The sequence below is a fragment of the Python bivittatus genome, unplaced genomic scaffold (assembly GCF_059951505.1).
Source record: "Python bivittatus isolate LINGU-HERP-01145 unplaced genomic scaffold, Pbiv_v1 ctg000850_np1212, whole genome shotgun sequence".
NCBI classification, from domain to species: domain Eukaryota; kingdom Metazoa; phylum Chordata; class Lepidosauria; order Squamata; family Pythonidae; genus Python; species Python bivittatus.
The window spans coordinates 49,284,104-49,303,230 of record NW_028277112.1 but is presented as its reverse complement, the minus strand read 5'-3'; the positions used below and the strand labels follow the sequence as shown (position 1 = coordinate 49,303,230).

Below are 19,127 nucleotides of genomic sequence, written 5' to 3'. Positions count from 1 at the left end.
CAAAACTCTGGCATATGCAGATTTCCCTATTTCAACTTGTACAGAATAATGTGTTTTGCAAAATGTTCAAAAACCTGTTCAATTTCATAGTAAGCTGGCTATGTTTCTGAAGCATTTGCCATCATGTCAGATGGAGATGTATTTGTGTCACAGTCAAAGTTTAAACACAGGATTGGCAGAGACTGGAAGGTTAAGAAACTCTGCACTTTTGATAATAAACTGTAATTCTGTGAAAAATTAAAATATGTTTCCTCTAGACAGTTTCTACAGTTTAATGACAAAAGTAGAAAAATTACAGCATAACACAGACCCTGTAAAAGGTTGATATAGAAGAGACCAACTGTCACTAAAGTAGTCTGAACTCCCAAATTCAGTAGACTCCACAGTTCAGTAGGGAACTTTAAACAAACCTTATATAGTGAAGGCTATGCAGTCTCCCTGTTTTTTTTAACGGGTTCAGTTTTTCTAAACTTAAGAAAAACAATACGAGTCTTTCTGGTGTTACCCAACCACAGGAAGATCAGAAGCACCTTTTATTTGTTTCATAATCATACTAAAATAAGGAGAGACCAGCTGGATCAGCCCAATTAGCCATCTACTCCAGCATATTGTATCTCAGAGTGGCAGCCAGATGCATTCAAGAAATTCACAAATATGGAGAGGAAGACAGTAACTTCTCCCCTGCCAATTCCTAGAATTCAAGACATGCCACCTGTTATTCAAGAGGTAATTAACAGCCATCTAGCCATTGATAAATTAATCTCCATGAATTTCAGAGTCTCCTTCTCAAAATATTTAAATTGATAGCTATCAAACTACATATAATGACAATAAACGTCACAGTTAAATCATGTGTTGTGTGGTTCGTTTTAGCTGACCTGAATCTCCCTACATTTAGTTTTAATGAAAGATCAGTATTGTTGTTCTATTTCCAATTCACTGAATTGCCAAAAGCTAAAAAAAATCCTATGAACATCAGCAGGAATTGATACCTTAACATATGCTTATCCAGGTAAAGGGAGGCCTGTAAAGCCCTGCATTTTTTCCTTTATTTCAAGGCTCTTCCACCAATATGAATTTATTTGGAAGTGAAGCAGGGAACCACCAGAAACTTGTGACGGCAGCTGTCCACCAACAGAAGCCTAAATTCAGTAAGACTTGAGTGGAAATATATTTCCGTATGGGACTTCATATTCTGATATAGGAGGGAGCCCTTGATCAGGTTCAGTGGTACAGTCTGGAATTGTGAAAATGGACCCATCTATCATTCCAAAGCTAGTCAGATCTGACTCAGTGCCCAGACCTGGAACAAGATTCACAGAACGGAGCTCAGTTCTTGCATAACTAAGCCATGAAGAAACAAACAAATATAACTTTTTTATTTTTAGCGGAATGAAATGGAATTTGTATGCCATAGCTTTGAGTGGAAAAGTATGCCAAAAGAGATACAAATTGATTCAAGGTTTTTAAGTCAAGTCCCTTTAAAATTTGTGAGGAAAAAAAAAAATCTTGAATTTCATTGTTTAGAATAGAATGCAATGAAATCCACAGTAGACTCCAACACATACTTCTTTTTTGAATCTCATGGCTCTAAAACCTAGGAGATTAGTAATAAAGTTTCTGTCACTACATGATTGATTTGCATCATTGCACAAAAGCATTAAAATAAACCAAGATTCTGTGTTGATGAAAAATCCCCTGAAGTCAAAAACCTTAAAAACCAATATGCAGTGTAGGGAGAAAAATCAATTAATATATATCAAAGTTGCAAATATGGATATATAAGTGGTGGCTGAGTGTATAAAAGGTCCTTTTTAAAATTCTGTAGATCTTAATCCAGAGGAATGTTTTAACAGAGAATCTGAAACTGCAAATGGATCGATGAAGAATAGAACTTTTATAAACCAATTTCGAGTGTTCAACGACAAATAGCAAGATATTATATTTATGTATCTTATTACATACATGCCTATCAATATTAACCTTTTTTAAAAAAATCTTGACTTTGCAAGATGGTTTGGTAACTATTTATGGATGTAGATCAGAGACAGGGAGTGTTGGAAGGTCTTGGGTCATCACTTGACCTAACCCTCCACAGGGCTGCAGGATGATATGATATCACCAGAAGAGGTTGACCCATTTTCCCCAGATTTCTGGGTGGTTTTAAATGCAAATGGAAACTGTAGGTAAACCATTTCCATCCCAAACCTTAAAATCCTCCATCACCACCCTCAAAAAGCCAAAATTATACCAGTGAAATCTAGGCATTTTGGCTGCTGAATTTCAGATCTGCAATTTGCGGGCTATGGGGGTCACATACGGCTTCCAGATTGTCCAGTCTTTGTCTAAGGCTACAAAGCGAATATTTATATTTAAATATTGCAACATCAGAAGTATTTCCCTTCCACCTCATTTGCTAAAAAAGGAATTATACAAAAAATACAGGCCCCTCAAAATAGACAGACTCCATGTTGCATCTAATTTGAATATCAAGATAAATTAACAGTAGGATTCCCACGTTTAGGTGGCTTATATAATTTCCTCTGAATATAACATTATGTTAATACTACATAGATTGATTTTTCTGTTTACAATCTTAAGTAAGCAATGTAAGTCTTAATATTTCCAAAGATGAATATTCTAACAAAATGACTTAAATGGAGAAAGAACTGATAGATAATCCCTTTCTATGTAATTTTTCAACTATCAGGTTAGAGATGGGAGATAACCACGTAAAACAGTCAGATAATCAGGGAAACAGTATAGGTATTGGCTGAACCAAGACATGTGTTCTTACTGAACCAGAAATGGACAGAATGTGACCTTCCATCTGTTGTTAAGACTGCAATTTCATCATTCCTCACTACTGGCCATGTTGTTTAGAACTGACGCAAAGTTACCATCAGCAGCCTTTAGAAAGCCACATGCGATAAAGATTAAGGCAACCTGGTTTTAGTGCCGTGTACTTTTGTCTTTGGGATCTTTGCAGAAATTTCACATTTTGACCTATAATTTTCTTCAACCATCTTCATCATGACAGGAAAGCAACTCCATTAACTTCAGCACTTGACAGCTGTGTAAATCTCAAAACCTTTTTCTCTCAACTGTAACTTCTGCACTTGCTAAATTGGTTTACGGCCCTTAAATCTTACTCATTAGGAACTGAATTAACCTTATTCCCAGTAGGGACATTTTAAGCCTCTCTCGAAATGTAGAGGATTAATCTTAATCTGTGACTTGTTCTTTTACGATGCAGAAAGAGCAAAGAAAAAGAAAAAGAAAAAAAAGAAGGGAGCAGGTACATCAGTAACACTTGTCAGCTTTCTAAGTCAGCTATAGCCACATAAAAAGAACTTTCTAACCATGGGAAAAAACTTGCTATTCAAGAAACCAGCAACAGAAGTGGCTTGCAATATAAACTTGCAGGGTACTTTTTTTTTTTTACTTCCAATCTGAAATATTTGATCAAGTGTTACCTCAGAAAAGGATAGCTTTCCATTAGCTAACATAACATTTACTCCCTCAGACAATAACATTAGCTAGCAATTTATTTGTTTTGAAGACATCTAGAAAGCCATTTCATATTTTATAGAGCACATGCTTTGAGTTCACCCAGAGCATGAACTCATGTAACTATATATCTATTTGCAGTCAAGTTAGATTTGCTTCTCATCTTTAGTGGCATATCTAAAGAGGATTAATGCACTTTTTGACATTATACTGCTTCGAGGAAGCAGACAAGGTATATTTTCATTTCCTCCAGTAATATGAATATGATGATGGTGGGATGAGAATTAACACACTAGTTCTGTTGAACATTCTTACATAAACCATCATAATTCCCTCTGAGAACCAACAAGAATGTAACAGAACCATGATGGTATATTGATTGATATGTTCAGAGGAATGTCAATATTTACAGTAATGCAGATTACAAAACTTGAAAAGAACTAAATCCCTTTCCCTATTAATGCACTTAATGAGGCTTGAACATGCTCAATAACCATAGAATTTTAGTGTCAGTTGGAAAGGTATCAGAAAACAGGACAGGGAAAGAGGTGAAAGAAAGAAAAAGATATTATTTAGGGAGAATGGCTGACTCAGACCTAGGACAAGAGCATCGATATTAGCATAAACAACACATTCTTTTTTCTGCAGCTCCTCCTCCTAGAGTCATAGCAAATGTGGCAGCTCTTAAGTCTATAAGTAGTACAACAATGCTGCAAGACCTTGATAGTAAGTACAGATTTATGGTGAACTAGATGTCTCTGAAGGAGCGGGGATGGCATTGCAGTGGAGATCAGCAGCCAGATGGCAAATTCTGGCTGGCGAAATCTCTCTGGAAAAAGGAGAGATCATGAGATCACCCACTTGCACTCCAGGCAGCTGCTCCTCATGAGTAGACTGCAGGAACTGAGGTTTTTGCAGTTGGCTCGTGAGCTGAGCCGCTGGGAGCGGAGGGATTCCAATCAAGCAGCCGTAATGCAGTCTATATGGACATAAAGTTTGCATGAGCCTCATTTCTTAACCACTTTTGGATGTAACTAATTTACAGCTGGAGAGGGATTTTCTGAGCGGCAGGATAAGAAAATTCCATTTGATGAAGTTGTTATTTTTTCTCAATTACAAAGGAACAAAGAAAAAAAGGCTTTAAAGGGTTAAAAACTTTCAGCAAAAAGCTTAAAAAGGAGTGGATGTAAGAAAGTTTAAAATAGATAAAGGGGACAGTTATTTTGAAAGATTATTTTTTGCTGAAAGTGTTTTTGAACAAATTGTAATTAAACTAGACAAATGAACTGGACCTTCATGGGAATGTTTTTTGTTTACCATTAAAGAATGCAGACAATTGGTGGATTTTACAAAACAAAAGATAAAGGTAATATGAGCCAGACTGTGCTGACTGTAACTACAGACATGTATACTGTGATGCTGACTGTAACTACAGAGTGCCACTTGAGACAAAAGTATTTATACAGATATAATTGTTCTTAAAGAAATTCCTATTAGAATTTTGCATAAGAGAAAAGAATATTCTTTTTTGACTGATAGATTAAAAGAGAAAAAGATTCAACTTTGATGGGGCAAATTGGAAGGTGTGATTTTTTTTTTTTTTAAACAGCAGTGGTTTTGACTGAATTCTGTCCAGAAGTTGAGGGAATTTCTAGGAAAATTTAAAGAGGAATTGGAGGAGATTCAAATGGAGGTGTCAGATGAGACAACACAAAAACTTCAACAGGTGCAACAGGAAACTGAAAGGGATGATACTGAATTGGGCGCCACAGGTATTGACTTTTCTAAATTTTTGGCTTGATTATGACTCTTCAAAAGAGAAAAAAATATTTTAAAAAATTAAAACAAGATATAATTTGCCTACAAGAGACACACATTAGAAAAAAGGACATAAAATATTTGATTTATAAAAATTTGGGTAAAGAATTTATTTCAGCAGGAACACAAAAAAAAGAAAAAAAAAGAAAAAAAAAGAAATGAGACTGAAAATACTTTTGCAAGAATTTATTCATGAGGATCAATGTGGGTTTTTACCTAAAAGACAGCTAAAGGACAATGTTAAAAATCTGCTGGACATTCTGGAGTATTTGGAACAACATAATGAAAAACAAGCCACATTGATTTTCTTAGATGCAGAGAAGGCCTTTGACAATTTGAACTGAGTTTTCTTGTTCAAGGTTTTGGAAGATATGAAATTTGGGGAGAACTTTATAAAATGCGAAAAATCGATTTACACTTCACAGAAAGCACAAATAATTGTTAATGGAGATTGAACAAAACCCTGCGAGATACAAAAAGGAACAAGACAGGGATGCCCACTGTCTCCTGTCTTGTTTATTTTGAGTCTTGAAATATTGAATAGAGATATAAGACGAGAGTATTGTGGGAGTAAAGATTAAAAAAGAAACTTATAAATTAAGGGCTTTTGCAGATGACTTCATGTTGACTCTGGAAGATCCTTTAGAAGAAACTGAAATATTAATGGGCAAATTAAAAGAATTTGGTGCATTAGCAGGTTTCAAGATAATAAAAGATGTTAACAAAAAATGTGAAAATGGAAGATCAAACAGAACTGATGAATAAAACAGGTTTTAAGATTGAGAAGAAGATAAAACATCTCAGTATCACTGACAAATATGAATTGTATGTTATTTCAAAATAACTACATTAAGACTTGGAATGAAGTTAAAAAAGATATGTTAAGATGGGAGAAATTACAACTGTCATTGCTGGGGAGAATTTCTGTGATAAAATGAATGATTTGCCTAGAATGATGTTTTTGTTTCAGACAATACCTGTTTTGACAACTGATGTACCATTTAAACAGTGGCAGAAAGATTTAAATTTGTGTGGGAGGGGAAAAAAACACGAGTTAAACCTAAGGTGTTACAAGATGCAAAGGAAAGAGGAGGATTTGATCTACCTGACTTGAAATTGTATTTTGCAGCTTGCTGTTTGATTTGGATGAAAGAGTGGGTGCTGCTGAGAAATAGAAGGCTTTTGGACTTAGGACACGACCTGAGATTTGGGTGGCATGGGTATTTGTTGTATGATAAAGTCAAGCTTAATGTGGTTTTAAAAATAATTATGTTAGATGGGTCATATTGAGTATATGGGATAGATACAAAGCCAGGTTGTGCCCGAAAACACCTTTGTGGCTTTCAGCACAAGAAGCATTTTATAGACGAGAAGTAATAGGCAAATACAAACGGCTAACTTATTGCAAGATACTAGAATTTTGTCAAGGGGAATGTAAAATAAAATCAAAAGAACTGGTGGCAGAGGGTTATAGGTGTCAATGGACTGCCAGTGTCGGGGGGGAGGTGGCTGGCTGGCAGGGCTACAACAGATAAACAGAGAGCAAACCCCATCCCACTCCAGCACTGAAGATGTCCCCTAGCCGGGTGATGAAACGTTTGCAGAAAAAGAACCAAGCTCAGAGAACCCCAAGGACTCCACAGTTCCACCCTGACCTACACATATTCGCCTCCATTGGTACTATTACGGTATTTTCTCTGTATTATACTTTATTGTATAACTATTCTACAATATGGTTTTCTTCTTACAAACACTTTTTTCTTCTGTTACTGGCCAGTATGTAGCATACTTGCAACTTTCCAGGTTGTGCTTTTATACTTGCACTTTTCTTCTGGGCCATCTAGTCTCTGTGAAGGAAAAATACCTTCTTTTATTTGGCTGCTTTTCTGTTTGCAGACCTGTTTCAAGGTTGCAGCTTTATTGGCAACTCTGCCGTGCCGACACTGAGGAGAAGGCTCAAACAGGAGGGGACGAAGGCAGCACAGGTGCCTGCGGTTTTTCTAAGCAACCTGCTTTTTCACACGGACATGTAAAAAAGCTAGACAATTCTGAGTTCAAATACATACACTGATTCAGAGGATTTTAAAAATTAATATGCAACTGAGGTTTTTCTTTTGGGATTGATGAAAAAACAGAAAAAAGTTATGGAACTTTATTTTTGTACATGATAACTGCAGGGACATTATTGTATGCACAAAGATGACAAAGATGGAAAGATTTGGCATTACCCGCGATGGAGGAATGGTTGGTGAAGGTGACAGAACTTGCTGAGATGGCTAAATTGACTTCTTTGATCAGAGAAAAGACAATATCTACGTTCACTGCTGACTAGAAACTCCATATAGATTTTTTGCGTGAAACAGAAAAAAATGAACTTATGATTTATGGTTTTGATGATTAGACAGGATAGATTATAAAAAGAAGAGAGTCATATTGTAACCACAGAGTAAGAGGTAAATTTATACTTGAACTTATAACTGCTGTAAAGAAGATTGGAAGCTACTTCTTTATATCTTCTTTGTTTTCTATTTTTCTATTACCTTTTTTCCCCTTTCTTGCACTTTTAACTTTTTCTTTGATTTTCTTTTTTTAACTTTATATTAGTTTTTATCTCCCTTTTCAAAAAATATTTCATAAAAATTATAAATACACATTCATAGATAGATAGATAGACAGATAAATAGAACAGATTCCTGAATATTCTGGAAGCTTCTCTCCCAGGTATGCAGGAAAAAAAGCTCTTAAGTTACATCAAAAGCCCCATCCCATCACATAGCATTCACTTTTCATCCTACTTAACATTGTTCATGTAGCAAAGAGGACCAATACCACCTTCTCTGCAGTGAACTGCCTGGACTGAAGCTATTTTCTGCTCAGGTGTCCTGAAGTTCTGGAGTTGGACGGCAACTGATTAAAACATTGCTGCAACTGAAAGCAAGGGGAATTAGAAGCTGATCACTTAACCTGATCATGTTACTCCTCTTAGCAAAGAAGGAAAAAGAAAGTACTACCCAATTATTAATCTGCCAATCATTATGAATTTCTCATGGGGCCCCCAACTGCTGTTTTCAGCACCCCTTTGTTACACCATTCACCTAGAAATGTGGCATTTAGGGCAACACTGAGATGCATCTAAAATATCAACACAAGAAATTTAATACTAAAATTCTTAAAGAATGCCATTCTTTAAAAGAATTCTTAAAGCTTTTCTTTATCTTGTGCAGCTAATGGAAGGTACAAGAAATATTTTTCTTAGCGTTGCCAGATTATGCTACTTCCAAGTCAAAATAGATTGGAGAGGTAAATAAAAGACAAGGAATCACCAGATGCACCTGCTCAACTTTAGCCAGAAGCATTTCAAGGAAACAACCAATTTCAATGTAAATCACAACAAAAATGGATATAAATTCAGAAAGATTGTATTTTTTTTAGCTTTCTGAGATTTTTGCTTTTAGTACTGTAAGTTTACTTTTTAAAAATGTGTAGTACTGTTTAAAATTATAAATGACAAACTGCACGTTCCTTAGCCTTCAGAACAACCATTTATGCTTAGCTATATGAAAACAGGCCTTAAGATTATAGATTACTCTAGAAAGCCTACTCAGGGTTGCTTTTTATTAATTGTACTTCCAGCACGAATGTTGCAGATATGTAATGGCACATACATGAAGTGGAATCAGACACAGTAAGCTTTGTGAAGAGGTGTACCTCCTTTCTATATAGACAACACTCATTCAACTCACAGGTCTTTTGTTATTGATGGAATTATATCTCCACACTGATCCAAATCAATAGTTAATGGCACCAGAGTCACTGGATTATCACTCAAACATTCCTGCTTGATTCAGGATCTATTACTTCTTTGAATTCTAATGGCATTCACTTAACTAGAATTAGGGATAATTCTTTTCACCTTTTTAAATACAAAATTTACATTAGCTTTCCTAACTAGTAGCAAAGTGCCAAAATATTGCTTCCCTCTACTCAACAGATTCAACCTCATTAGCAGCTCTCACTGAAAACTGAATAAAAAATGATAGAGCAAAAAGTTACAATTAGTGTATCATGCACGCAGACCACTTTCATTCCTTTTGTGACCTTCAGAATGTAGACCACCAACACATTTTGCCCTTTTTAAAAAAACTGGAATCATTTAAGGGGCAAATCCATACCTTAATCCTTACAGAGGCTTAAAGTACCCATTTCAACCCTTAACACCACAAATCCTCCCGTGCCCCATCCCAGAGCCTGATCATACCACCTTTTGGAGGGCTCTCTTTGATGTTTGAAGTAGGTTCCATGTGGTCCTCAAATTGATAAAAATTCCAAAGAGCATCTTTTTAGAAATGGAAAATGTGTGAGTAGAACAGTTCCCTTAAGTCGGCACAGATTTGTATTTCCTGTGTGAGAAGGCAGGGAGAAGTGAGGGCCTCAAACGAACCATGTTTGCTAGGGGAGAGCGCTGTGCACCATGGGGCAGCCTTGGGGGGGTGGCAGGAGGGAGGATGGGCAGAAGGCACACTCGCACCAGAGTGGAGAGGGACGGCAGGAGGGAGGAAAGACTGCAGGCAAGAGGCACGTTCGCTCCAGAGTGAAGAGAAACGGCAGGGGGCGGCTGTCGGGTCAAGTGGGGATTGGAATGTGTATTGCGCTGATTGGATTCGGAAAGTGGAATGTCTGCGGTTTTGCGGTTAATTAGCGGCGCTCCGGGGCGGTAAAAAGGTGAGATTGTGAGCCAAGCCCTCGCAGGAGGGGGAGGACAGATAGGGGGTATAAAAACCTGTCAGACCTTGCTTCGGGGTTCCTCCATTGCTGCGGGAGGGACCCACCTTGCAAACGTGCCCAATAAAAACTTCTGTCTACTGGATAACCGAACTCGTGTCTGTCGTTTTCTGACAAAATTGGCGAGCCAGCCAGGAGTCCTCGACGTGGACCGGACTGTGGGGAACCGGTGAGTAATCGGCCGTAACACCCCGTTGAGGTGTCTCCCGTTTTCCCCGGAGTCGGGTCCAGGACGGGACTCCAATCGCCAGTCAGACAGAAGTAAAGAGGAAGTCGGCCGACGAGGAGACCTCCGGGAGGTCTGGTGAGTACAGCCTACCCATAATCTCGGGGAGATTAGCGTGGTTACGAGGCGTTGGACGCCGCAAGGGGACAGAAGAGTCCGGGACCTTCTGTAAGGTGGGAAACGTAGTCAGGAAGGATGGGTAAGGCGCAGAGTAAGAGTGTAAGGCCAGGGGCCAATGGGAAAAACGCAGTAGGGGAATCCCCACGGATTCTCCATTAGGACAATTGTTGCAACAGTGGGAGACACCCTGGTTGTGTCCATTCACCAGGGGTCTGGAAAAACCGACCATGATAACTTTGTGCACTAAAGAATGGCGAAAATATCCACTAGTGGACCCCGAATTCCCCTACCATTGGAATCCCCAGTAATTACTGGGTGACCCAACTAAAAAACTACATTGTGGAGCATAAAATGTTAACACAGGAACCCTATGTGGAAGTCTGGTTCCATGTTCATTGGGAGGGGCCTCGACCCAAGTTAGCCAAAATTTTGTCCAAAAAGAACAGGAGGATGAGGAGGACCTCTGGCTGACTAGACCTCAATGGGGGCCGCTACCTCCTCCTCCTCCTCCTCTTCCTATCGCTCCCCCTCCGGCGCCCCCACCCTATCCCGGGCTGCGGAAAGAGCTGGACCAGCTGAACCAAGACATTCAGAACTTGCCCTTTATTCTAAGGTCGGCCAGTGCCTTCCCCGTCCGGGAAGTCCCGAACGGAACGAACGCACAGGGGGTGGCCGTCACCAGTTACGTAACGATTCCCATCAAACCCAGTGAGTTGAGGGAATTAAAGGACCCTCCCTCGTATGCAAGAGAACGCCCATACCGCCGCCGAACAATTGGAACTTTTCTCTCGGCCCGGTGGAATACTCCTGGGGGAACTGAATTACATTTTAGCCCACCTCTATACGCCAGAAGAGAGGGGCCAGATTTGGCGAGCTGCGCTCGGGGCTTGGGAGCAAAGGAATGCAAATGTCCCAAATGCCCTGGCCGCAGATACTAAATTCCCTCTGGCAGACCCAAATTGGGATCCCAATAATGCTGAACATCGGGAGAACATGAGAGGAGTTTCCCCTGTACGACTAGGGGGTCATGGTTCCCCAACCGGGACCCACGGGGAACCCTTGGTAAACATCACGGTGGGTCCCACTGGCGAGGAACGGCAGTTCCTCGTGGACACCAGAGCCTCTCGAACATCCCAGGGATTGCGAAATCCCGGGGCGCATCGGTATCGGTGATGGGGGTGGGAGGCTCTCTGGTCAAGGCAGACGTACTGGAGGAAGTGAGACTGGAGTGGAATGGGAAGGAGGTAACTGCAGATGTGTTACTGATCCCACAGGCGAGAGTGAACTTGCTGGGAAGGGATCTCATGGGTAGTCTAGGAGTGGAGTTGTGGAATGTGGAACAGGCAGAAAGGATGTGTTTGTTGCGGGAGGCGGACGTGGAGGTTGTGAACCCTGAGGTATGGGCAGGAGAGGGGGCGGGTCGGTTCCGCATTGCCCCAATTAGCATCCCCTTGAAACCGGGGGTGACTGGTTTGCGGCAAGCCCAATACCCGCTGTCCCGGGATGGGAGGCGTGGGCTGAAGCCCATCATAGATGGGCTGAGGCGGCAAGGGCTGTTGGAGCCGGCTATGTCCCCCTTCAACTCCCCTATCTTAGCTGTGAAGAAGAAGGACAATAGTTACAGGCTGGTGCAGGATCTGAGGAGGGTCAACGATTTGGTCTTGGCCCGGACCCCGGTAGTGCCTGACCCCTACACTTTGATGGGGAAGATCCCTCCCGGGGATCGGTGGTTCACGGTGATAGACTTGAAGGATGCTTTTGGTCATGCCCTCTGGCAGAAGAAAGTAGGGATCTGTTCGCTTTTGAGTGGGAAGATCCGGAGACTGGGAGGAAGCAACAACTAAGATGGACGGTGCTGCCCCAGGGGTACACCGAGAGCCCCCTCTTGTTTGGACAGGCATTGGAAGAGAAACTCCAGGGGTTCCGGGCCCCTGGGGGTTCTCGGGTGCTGCAGTATGTGGATGATTTGTTGGTGTCTGGAGAGAAGGAAGTAAAGGTGAGAGAAGACTCAGTGGCTTTATTGAACTGGTTGGCTGAAGAAGGATTGAAGGTGTCAAAAGGGAAGGTCCAATTTGTGGAAAGGGAGGTCAAGTATTTAGGACATGTACTCCGGAAGGGCGAGAAGTTGATTGATCCTTCTCCCATACAGGGGATAATGCAGTTGAAGCCCCCTCATACTAAAACAGAGGTGCGGCGGTTTCTGGGTCTAGTAGGATATTGCAGGCTATGGATAGATGAGTACATGAGCAAGGCTCAGTTTCTGTATGAGAAGTTGAAAGGATCATCTGACAGGGTAGAATGGACAGACAGGGACACAGAGAAGTGGGGGGGAATTACGAAGGAGCCTGGTGACGGCCCCGGCTCTACCGAACTTGACCCCTTTCACCTATACGTTACAGCCCATGGGGGAACTGCCATTGGAGTGCTGACTCAGAGACGGGCTGGGAAATATCAACCAGTGGCCTTCCTGAGCAAAGCCCTAGAACCGGTGGTGAGGGGATGGCCGACTTGTGTGCAGGCAGTGGCTGCCGCTGCTGTACTAGTGACAGAAGGGAAAAAACTCACTTTTGGGAGCCCCGTGATTGTCCATTCACCCCATCAGATCTTAAGTGTGCTTAGTCAGCAGGCGGCTGCTTGGATGACAGAAGGGAGGATGTTGAAATATGAAACAGTTCTCCGGATAAGTCCTGATGTGGTGGTAGGAACAGACAGGAATTTGAACCCAGCGGAGTTTCTTGCGGGGGAGTGGAAAGAATGGGAGCCGGCAGAGCACGAGTGCTCCACCCTGTTGCAGCTGCAAACAAAGACCCGGGAGGACCTGCAGGAGGTCCCGCTGGAGGAGGGTGAGGTCTGGTTTGTGGATGGGTCTAGTCGAGTAGAGCAGGGACAAAGGAAGTCAGGATATGCGATAGTGGCGGCGGAGGGAGAGACAATAGAGAAGGTGTCACTACCAGGGGATTGGTCGGCTCAGCTGTGTGAAGTGCACGCTTTGAAACGGGCACTAGAGTTGGGAAAGGGAGTGTCCCTCACCGTCTACACAGACTCGCGATATGCCTGGGGAGTAGTGCACATTTTCGGGAAAATTTGGCTGGAACGGGGTTTACTCACAGCTGCTGGAAAGGGAAGGTTGCAGGGAGGAAGCAGGTCATTGGGTTACAATTGAGGGGACCCCAGTAGTGAGCCGTGCTGACATGAGGGGGATGGTGGAGAAACTGCACGAAGGGTCTCACGGGGGTTGCAGGCTTTGGTAGACACTGTAAAGCTGTGGGAAGGGCCAACGGGGTGTTGAAGCAACATCTCACCAAACTGGGATTGGAAACAGGGCTACCTTGGACAAAGACACTTCCGGTTGCCCTGCTTCGAATGCGGACAGCCCCTCGCAAGGATGTGGGGGTCTCCCCATTCAAGCTGATGATGGGAAGACCTTTCCTGGCTCCAATGGGAGAGCCTATCCCCGAGCTAAAGGATGCCTTCCTGAGAAAGTATCTCTTGGTACTGTCACAATCTCTCTTGTCTCTAAGAAAACAGGGACTCCTCGCTCAACGGCCCCCCTTGCTGAAAGACCAACACCCCCACAAGCCAGAGGATTGGGTCCTGATAAAGACGTGGAAGGATGAGAAGCTGAAATCATCTTGGGAGGGACCATACCAAGTTCTCCTGACAACTGAATCAGCGGTTCGGACCTGACAGGGGGGTTGGACCCACTACCATCGGGTTAAGCAAGCTCCCGACCCCCGACCATGGACTGCCCAACCGGGAGACAGACTCAAAGTAAAACTTAAAAGGAACTGAACTAAGGCAGGGGAGGAGATGACCAACATAAAGGCGTAGAATTGGCACAGACAGCTTTGATCACTGGGGATGATCCCCGTGGGAGGGGGGGGATGTTCTATCATTTTGGGTCTTCTCCCATACCAAGACCCTGGACTAATCAAAGGCAAATGGCTCTAAATCTCTTGGGGATAACCAATGCAACTCAATGTGTATATTTCAACAATACCCAGAACCGTACCCCCATTGCCCTCAAAAGGTCCTGCTTTCACTTGTGGAGGGGTCTATAATATCCCTTACGCCTCAACCCCTCTATACCTACCTAAAGGTTTCTTTTTGTTATGTGGACATGAAGCTTACACCTATGTTCCAGCCTATAGTTCAGGGGGCCCTTGTGCCATAGGGCGCCTGACCTCTCTATATGCCCTGCCTCCAATACAAGCGCACCCATCAAAAGAAAAAAGAAAAGGGAGCTGCCATCTGATTGTGAGAGTGATGTGACACTCTTGTCCGAAACAGAAGCCATGGCTCTGGCCCTCTCCTTAGTAGGGGTTCCTGCACTAAGCGGAAGAACTTACCTGGACCTAAGGAAGGTGGCCTGCCTCCTGGCTAAAAGTGTCAACCTTACATCCTCTCTCATTGCAGCCCTCACTGAAGAAGTCACTGAGATCAGGAGGGTGGTCATTCAAAATCGGATAGCTATAGACTATCTCCTATTAAGGGCAGGACAAGGCTGTGAATCTTTTCAAGGTCTTTGTTGCTTTAACCTAACCAACAATAAGAATTATGTTGAAGCAAAACTAGCCAAGTTGAAGACCTTAGCCTCTCGCATATCCGAGGATCCAGAGGGATGGAATTGGTCGTGGCTCACTAGTTGGTTACCTAACTTTGCTTGGTTAAAACAACTTTTTGTACTAGCCATTGGTTTCATTGCCTTACTGGTCCTAGTATGTTGCTTAATGCAATGTCTCCCTGCTTGTGGGAATTACCTGTCCCAGTGTGTGAAGCCCCGGGTCCGGGACGAGGGAGCAATCCTGTTAGCCAGGTTTGAGGCCCAACAGAGGCGTGAAAAGAAAAGGGGGGATTGTGAGAAGGCAGGGAGAAGTGAGGGCCTCAAACGAACCATGTTTGCTAGGGGAGAGCGCTGTGCACCATGGGGCAGCCTTGGGGGGGTGGCAGGAGGGAGGATGGGCAGAAGGCACACTCGCACCAGAGTGGAGAGGGACGGCAGGAGGGAGGAAAGACTGCAGGCAAGAGGCACGTTCGCTCCAGAGTGAAGAGAAACGGCAGGGGGCGGCTGTCGGGTCAAGTGGGGATTGGAATGTGTATTGCGCTGATTGGATTCGGAAAGTGGAATGTCTGCGGTTTTGCGGTTAATTAGCGGCGCTCCGGGGCGGTAAAAAAGGTGAGATTGTGAGCCAAGCCCTCGCAGGAGGGGGAGGACAGATAGGGGGTATAAAAACCTGTCAGACCTTGCTTCGGGGTTCCTCCATTGCTGCGGGAGGGACCCACCTTTGCAAACGTGCCCAATAAAAACTTCTGTCTACTGGATAACCGAACTCGTGTCTGTCGTTTTCTGACACCTGCTTACTGCATAAAGCAATGCAGGGGTACAAAGTTTTACAAACTATACAGTCACTCCACCATCCTCTAAGACAATCTGTTGGAATGATACTTTAGGCTTTGTGTTCTCTTTAATGATGCTTCACAAAAAGCGGGATATAATCTGTGTTCTTCACTGTGCACAAAATAAAGAACAAAGTTCCTGTAGGCTCCTTCCTATCCTTGGTTTACCTCTAAGTAAAGATAATTGAGTGTGTTCTGTGAAGTGCAACATTAAAAACAAAGCAAGCTCTCTGGAATTCTGCAGATCTACCAGTGAGCCAATCCAGTGGGATTAGGAGAATCCACGTATGTGTAACCTAAACATGACCGTTGACCATAATCCCTAGATTTTCTAAGATGGCCTACATGCTCACGGTGCACATTATTTCATATATTTCTAACCCACCTCCAATGGCTGACCCAGATCAATGGCCAAGGTCAATTTTTAAGGAGCCTTTTTTCCAAAACTAAGAGTAGGATTCTCTTTTCCTCTCAGTGTTTAACAGACTGAATTTACTCAGGAACTGTTCTGATTACCAAAATTGAGCTTACCATCAATTACCCATCATGCAAAAGTCAAACGTCTCATGCTTGTTTGAGGCTCCTATCATAAATAAAACTCACTGCCAATTCTAAGTTACCATCTGGATTCAAATATCCATATCCCTGGACCTAACTTTAGTTTAGCTCTTCCCCCATCTGAGGAGGCCAAGAAGCCAAAACAACTACCCCCCTCCCCAACTCCTTCTAAGGGTTAGGAAAGCAAGCCCTTCATGCTTTCCCGCTTCAGACGCGCCAAAAAGGAAGGCGACTCGTGCCCACAATTACGGACTCAAGCAGATCCGGGCCTAGAGAAGACACCCCTGCACGACGAAGAGGTTTACATAAGCAGAGGCCCAGCCAGCCAACCAGAAAGCACCAGGACCATTAATCAGACCCCGGCACGATGTAACCTCAGCTGCCCGCTGGACACCAAGCTTCGCTCCTCTCCCCTCCCTGCCCTCCGACAAAGGCTGCAGCAGCGCGGGGGCGGCATAAGCAGGCACCTCCCGCGCGTTGCAGCGGCCAAACTGCCCCCGGGGGGTTGGCGGTGGGGACGGAGACGGAGTCGCGATCCCGCCTCTGCCGCTAACCGAACAGGGCTCAGCGCGCTTGCAAGAACATCAAAGGGGGGCAGGCGGGAGGGCACGCGCTGCCATTTCGCCTCCTGCACGGAAAGCACGAGGCGCCTCTCGCCGGTCCCTCCGCTGCAGCTCCGGCAGTCCCAATTCTAGCCAAGGCGCGCGCGCTCTCTCTCTCTTTTCTGCTACTGCAATCCCCGGGGATTTTGGGGGGGGGGCAGAGAGATGCATGTTTCACCCGACTATCCTGCAGAAGTACGCACAAAATCGAGGGCCCCTCCCTCCTTCCCTCCTTCCCAGCCCGTCTCTTAAGAGGCGGCATCTGTAGGGTCTTCCTCCTCGGGAGGTGGGGGGAGGAAAATAATAAGGCCACCTCGGCCCCCTCCCTCCCGCCTGGGGCCAGGGCGCGCCAGGCAAAGCCCAGCGCCCCCTAGAGGCCCCCATGGCTCCTTGCTCCAGCCCGGGAAAGCAGGTCAGCGGGGAAGAGTCAACGCGCATCCCCCGCTCGGAATCTCCTCCGAGAGGCCCCAGTTCCGACGCCCTACCTGCGTGGCTTTGTGGAACTGCTTCTTCAAGCCCGCCACGGACATCGCTGCTGCGGGAGGAGGAGGTCAGCCGTCGGAGCTCTGGGCGGCCGGGATGCTTCTTGATCTCTGCTCAGCCGCCCTCACCTCCTCTCTCACCCCCACCTTCCTCGACGGGTTATCAGATGCCGGCTGTGGTGCAGAAACACCCTGACGTCAAATCGTGGGAACCCGGCCTCTTAAAGGGAAAGGCTCCCCACTTTTTAGCCCTTTTCTTCCTGGCTCTCCAGTTGGGAGCGGAGGAGGGAAACGTCTTGCAGGCATCGTTGTTCCTCCGCCCCAGCCACTGATGAGAGGCGATGGGAGTTGTAGGCCGTGGCATTTGGGGATCGCCACCCTCGAAGTAGGGTTAGGAGAGCAACGTATCATTTATGGCTTATGGATGAAGTGAGGGCTCCTTCCGGACCCTGCGCACCGGTCTTTGCTCACGAGTGGCAAGATGCGGAAATCTTGCTCACATCCACACGCTCTCTTGGGTGCCGGGCTGTTCAAGTCACTGGAAGTTTTTCAGAAAAAACAGATTGTGGGCTTGTGTTAAGAGCAGGATAAGGCATTACTCGGACAAGGACTTCGTGACATCCTCAAAGCTAGGAAATTGCGTTGTTCGTTTTGACAGGGTGAGAGTGGTGACCGGTGATTTTACATGGGCTTGGAATAATAATACTTATTATTAAAAAATAAATATACATTGTATTTGCTATTTACATGCGTAGTGCTTTCATTCAGTATTACAATTACTGTGCTAATTTGCGGCTATGGTATTGCACAAACTCAGCCAGCGAAAGTGGGTCTGAATAGATATCTGTTGATGTTAAATTAACATTTTTAAATACTTGGGACTCTCAAATGGGACAGGTTTTTACATGTCATACTAGGTTAGCTAGTCCGTGGTTTACTCATACCAATACGGCCTGTGTTACATTCTATCCTTCTTATTCCCCCCTCCCTTCTAATATGTAACTCAAGGCAGTGAACATACTTAATAGTCCTTTTTTCCCCACAACAACTACCCTGTGAGGTGGATTGGACTGAGAGAGCAAACAACTGGCCCAGTCACCCAGCCGGCTTTCATGCCTAAGGGAGGCCTAGAACTCAGTCTCCTGGCTTCTAGGCCAGCACCTTAACCCAGTGTTTCTCAACCTTGGCAACTTTAAGATGTGTGGACTTCAACTCCCAGAATTCCCCAGCCAGCATGCTGTCTATGGAATTCTGGGAGTTGAAGTCCACTCATCTTAAAGTTGCCAAGGTTGAGAAACACTGCCTTAATCACTACGCCAAACTGGCTCTCAGTTACTCTAGGCATACTCAAGTCACAATCTGCCAGGGTGAAATCTGTCACTTAGTAAAGAGGTCATTGGTTACATATCCTGATGCTTCTGGGCTGAAGTAGGGGCCTTTTTTCAAGCAGCATGGAGGCTGATTTGTTTGATGTAACTTGCAGAACCTACCATAACCAGGTGGTAAAACTCCATCTTGGGCATTCTCTTGAAAAAAGCTACACTGTTCAGGAACGGAAAGTCTTTTTTCTTCTTCTTAGCCTTCATTTTGGAGGCTTATGTGTCAACATTTTAAAACTGAACATTTAAAATT

At 44.0% G+C, this 19,127-nt stretch overlaps 1 protein-coding gene across 1 annotated transcript in view; it reads right to left on the bottom strand.

The window, feature by feature from the left end:
* Positions 1–17,620, bottom strand: part of SH3GL2 (SH3 domain containing GRB2 like 2, endophilin A1) — a 111,687-nt gene extending 94,067 nt beyond the window's left edge. The window contains exon 1 of the mRNA XM_007435922.3: positions 17,499–17,620. Within this exon, the coding sequence (XP_007435984.1) occupies positions 17,499–17,543 (45 nt within the window). The 5' untranslated portion in view covers positions 17,544–17,620. The remainder of the gene's footprint in view (positions 1–17,498) is intronic.
* Between the last annotated feature and the right edge of the window lie 1,507 nt (positions 17,621–19,127).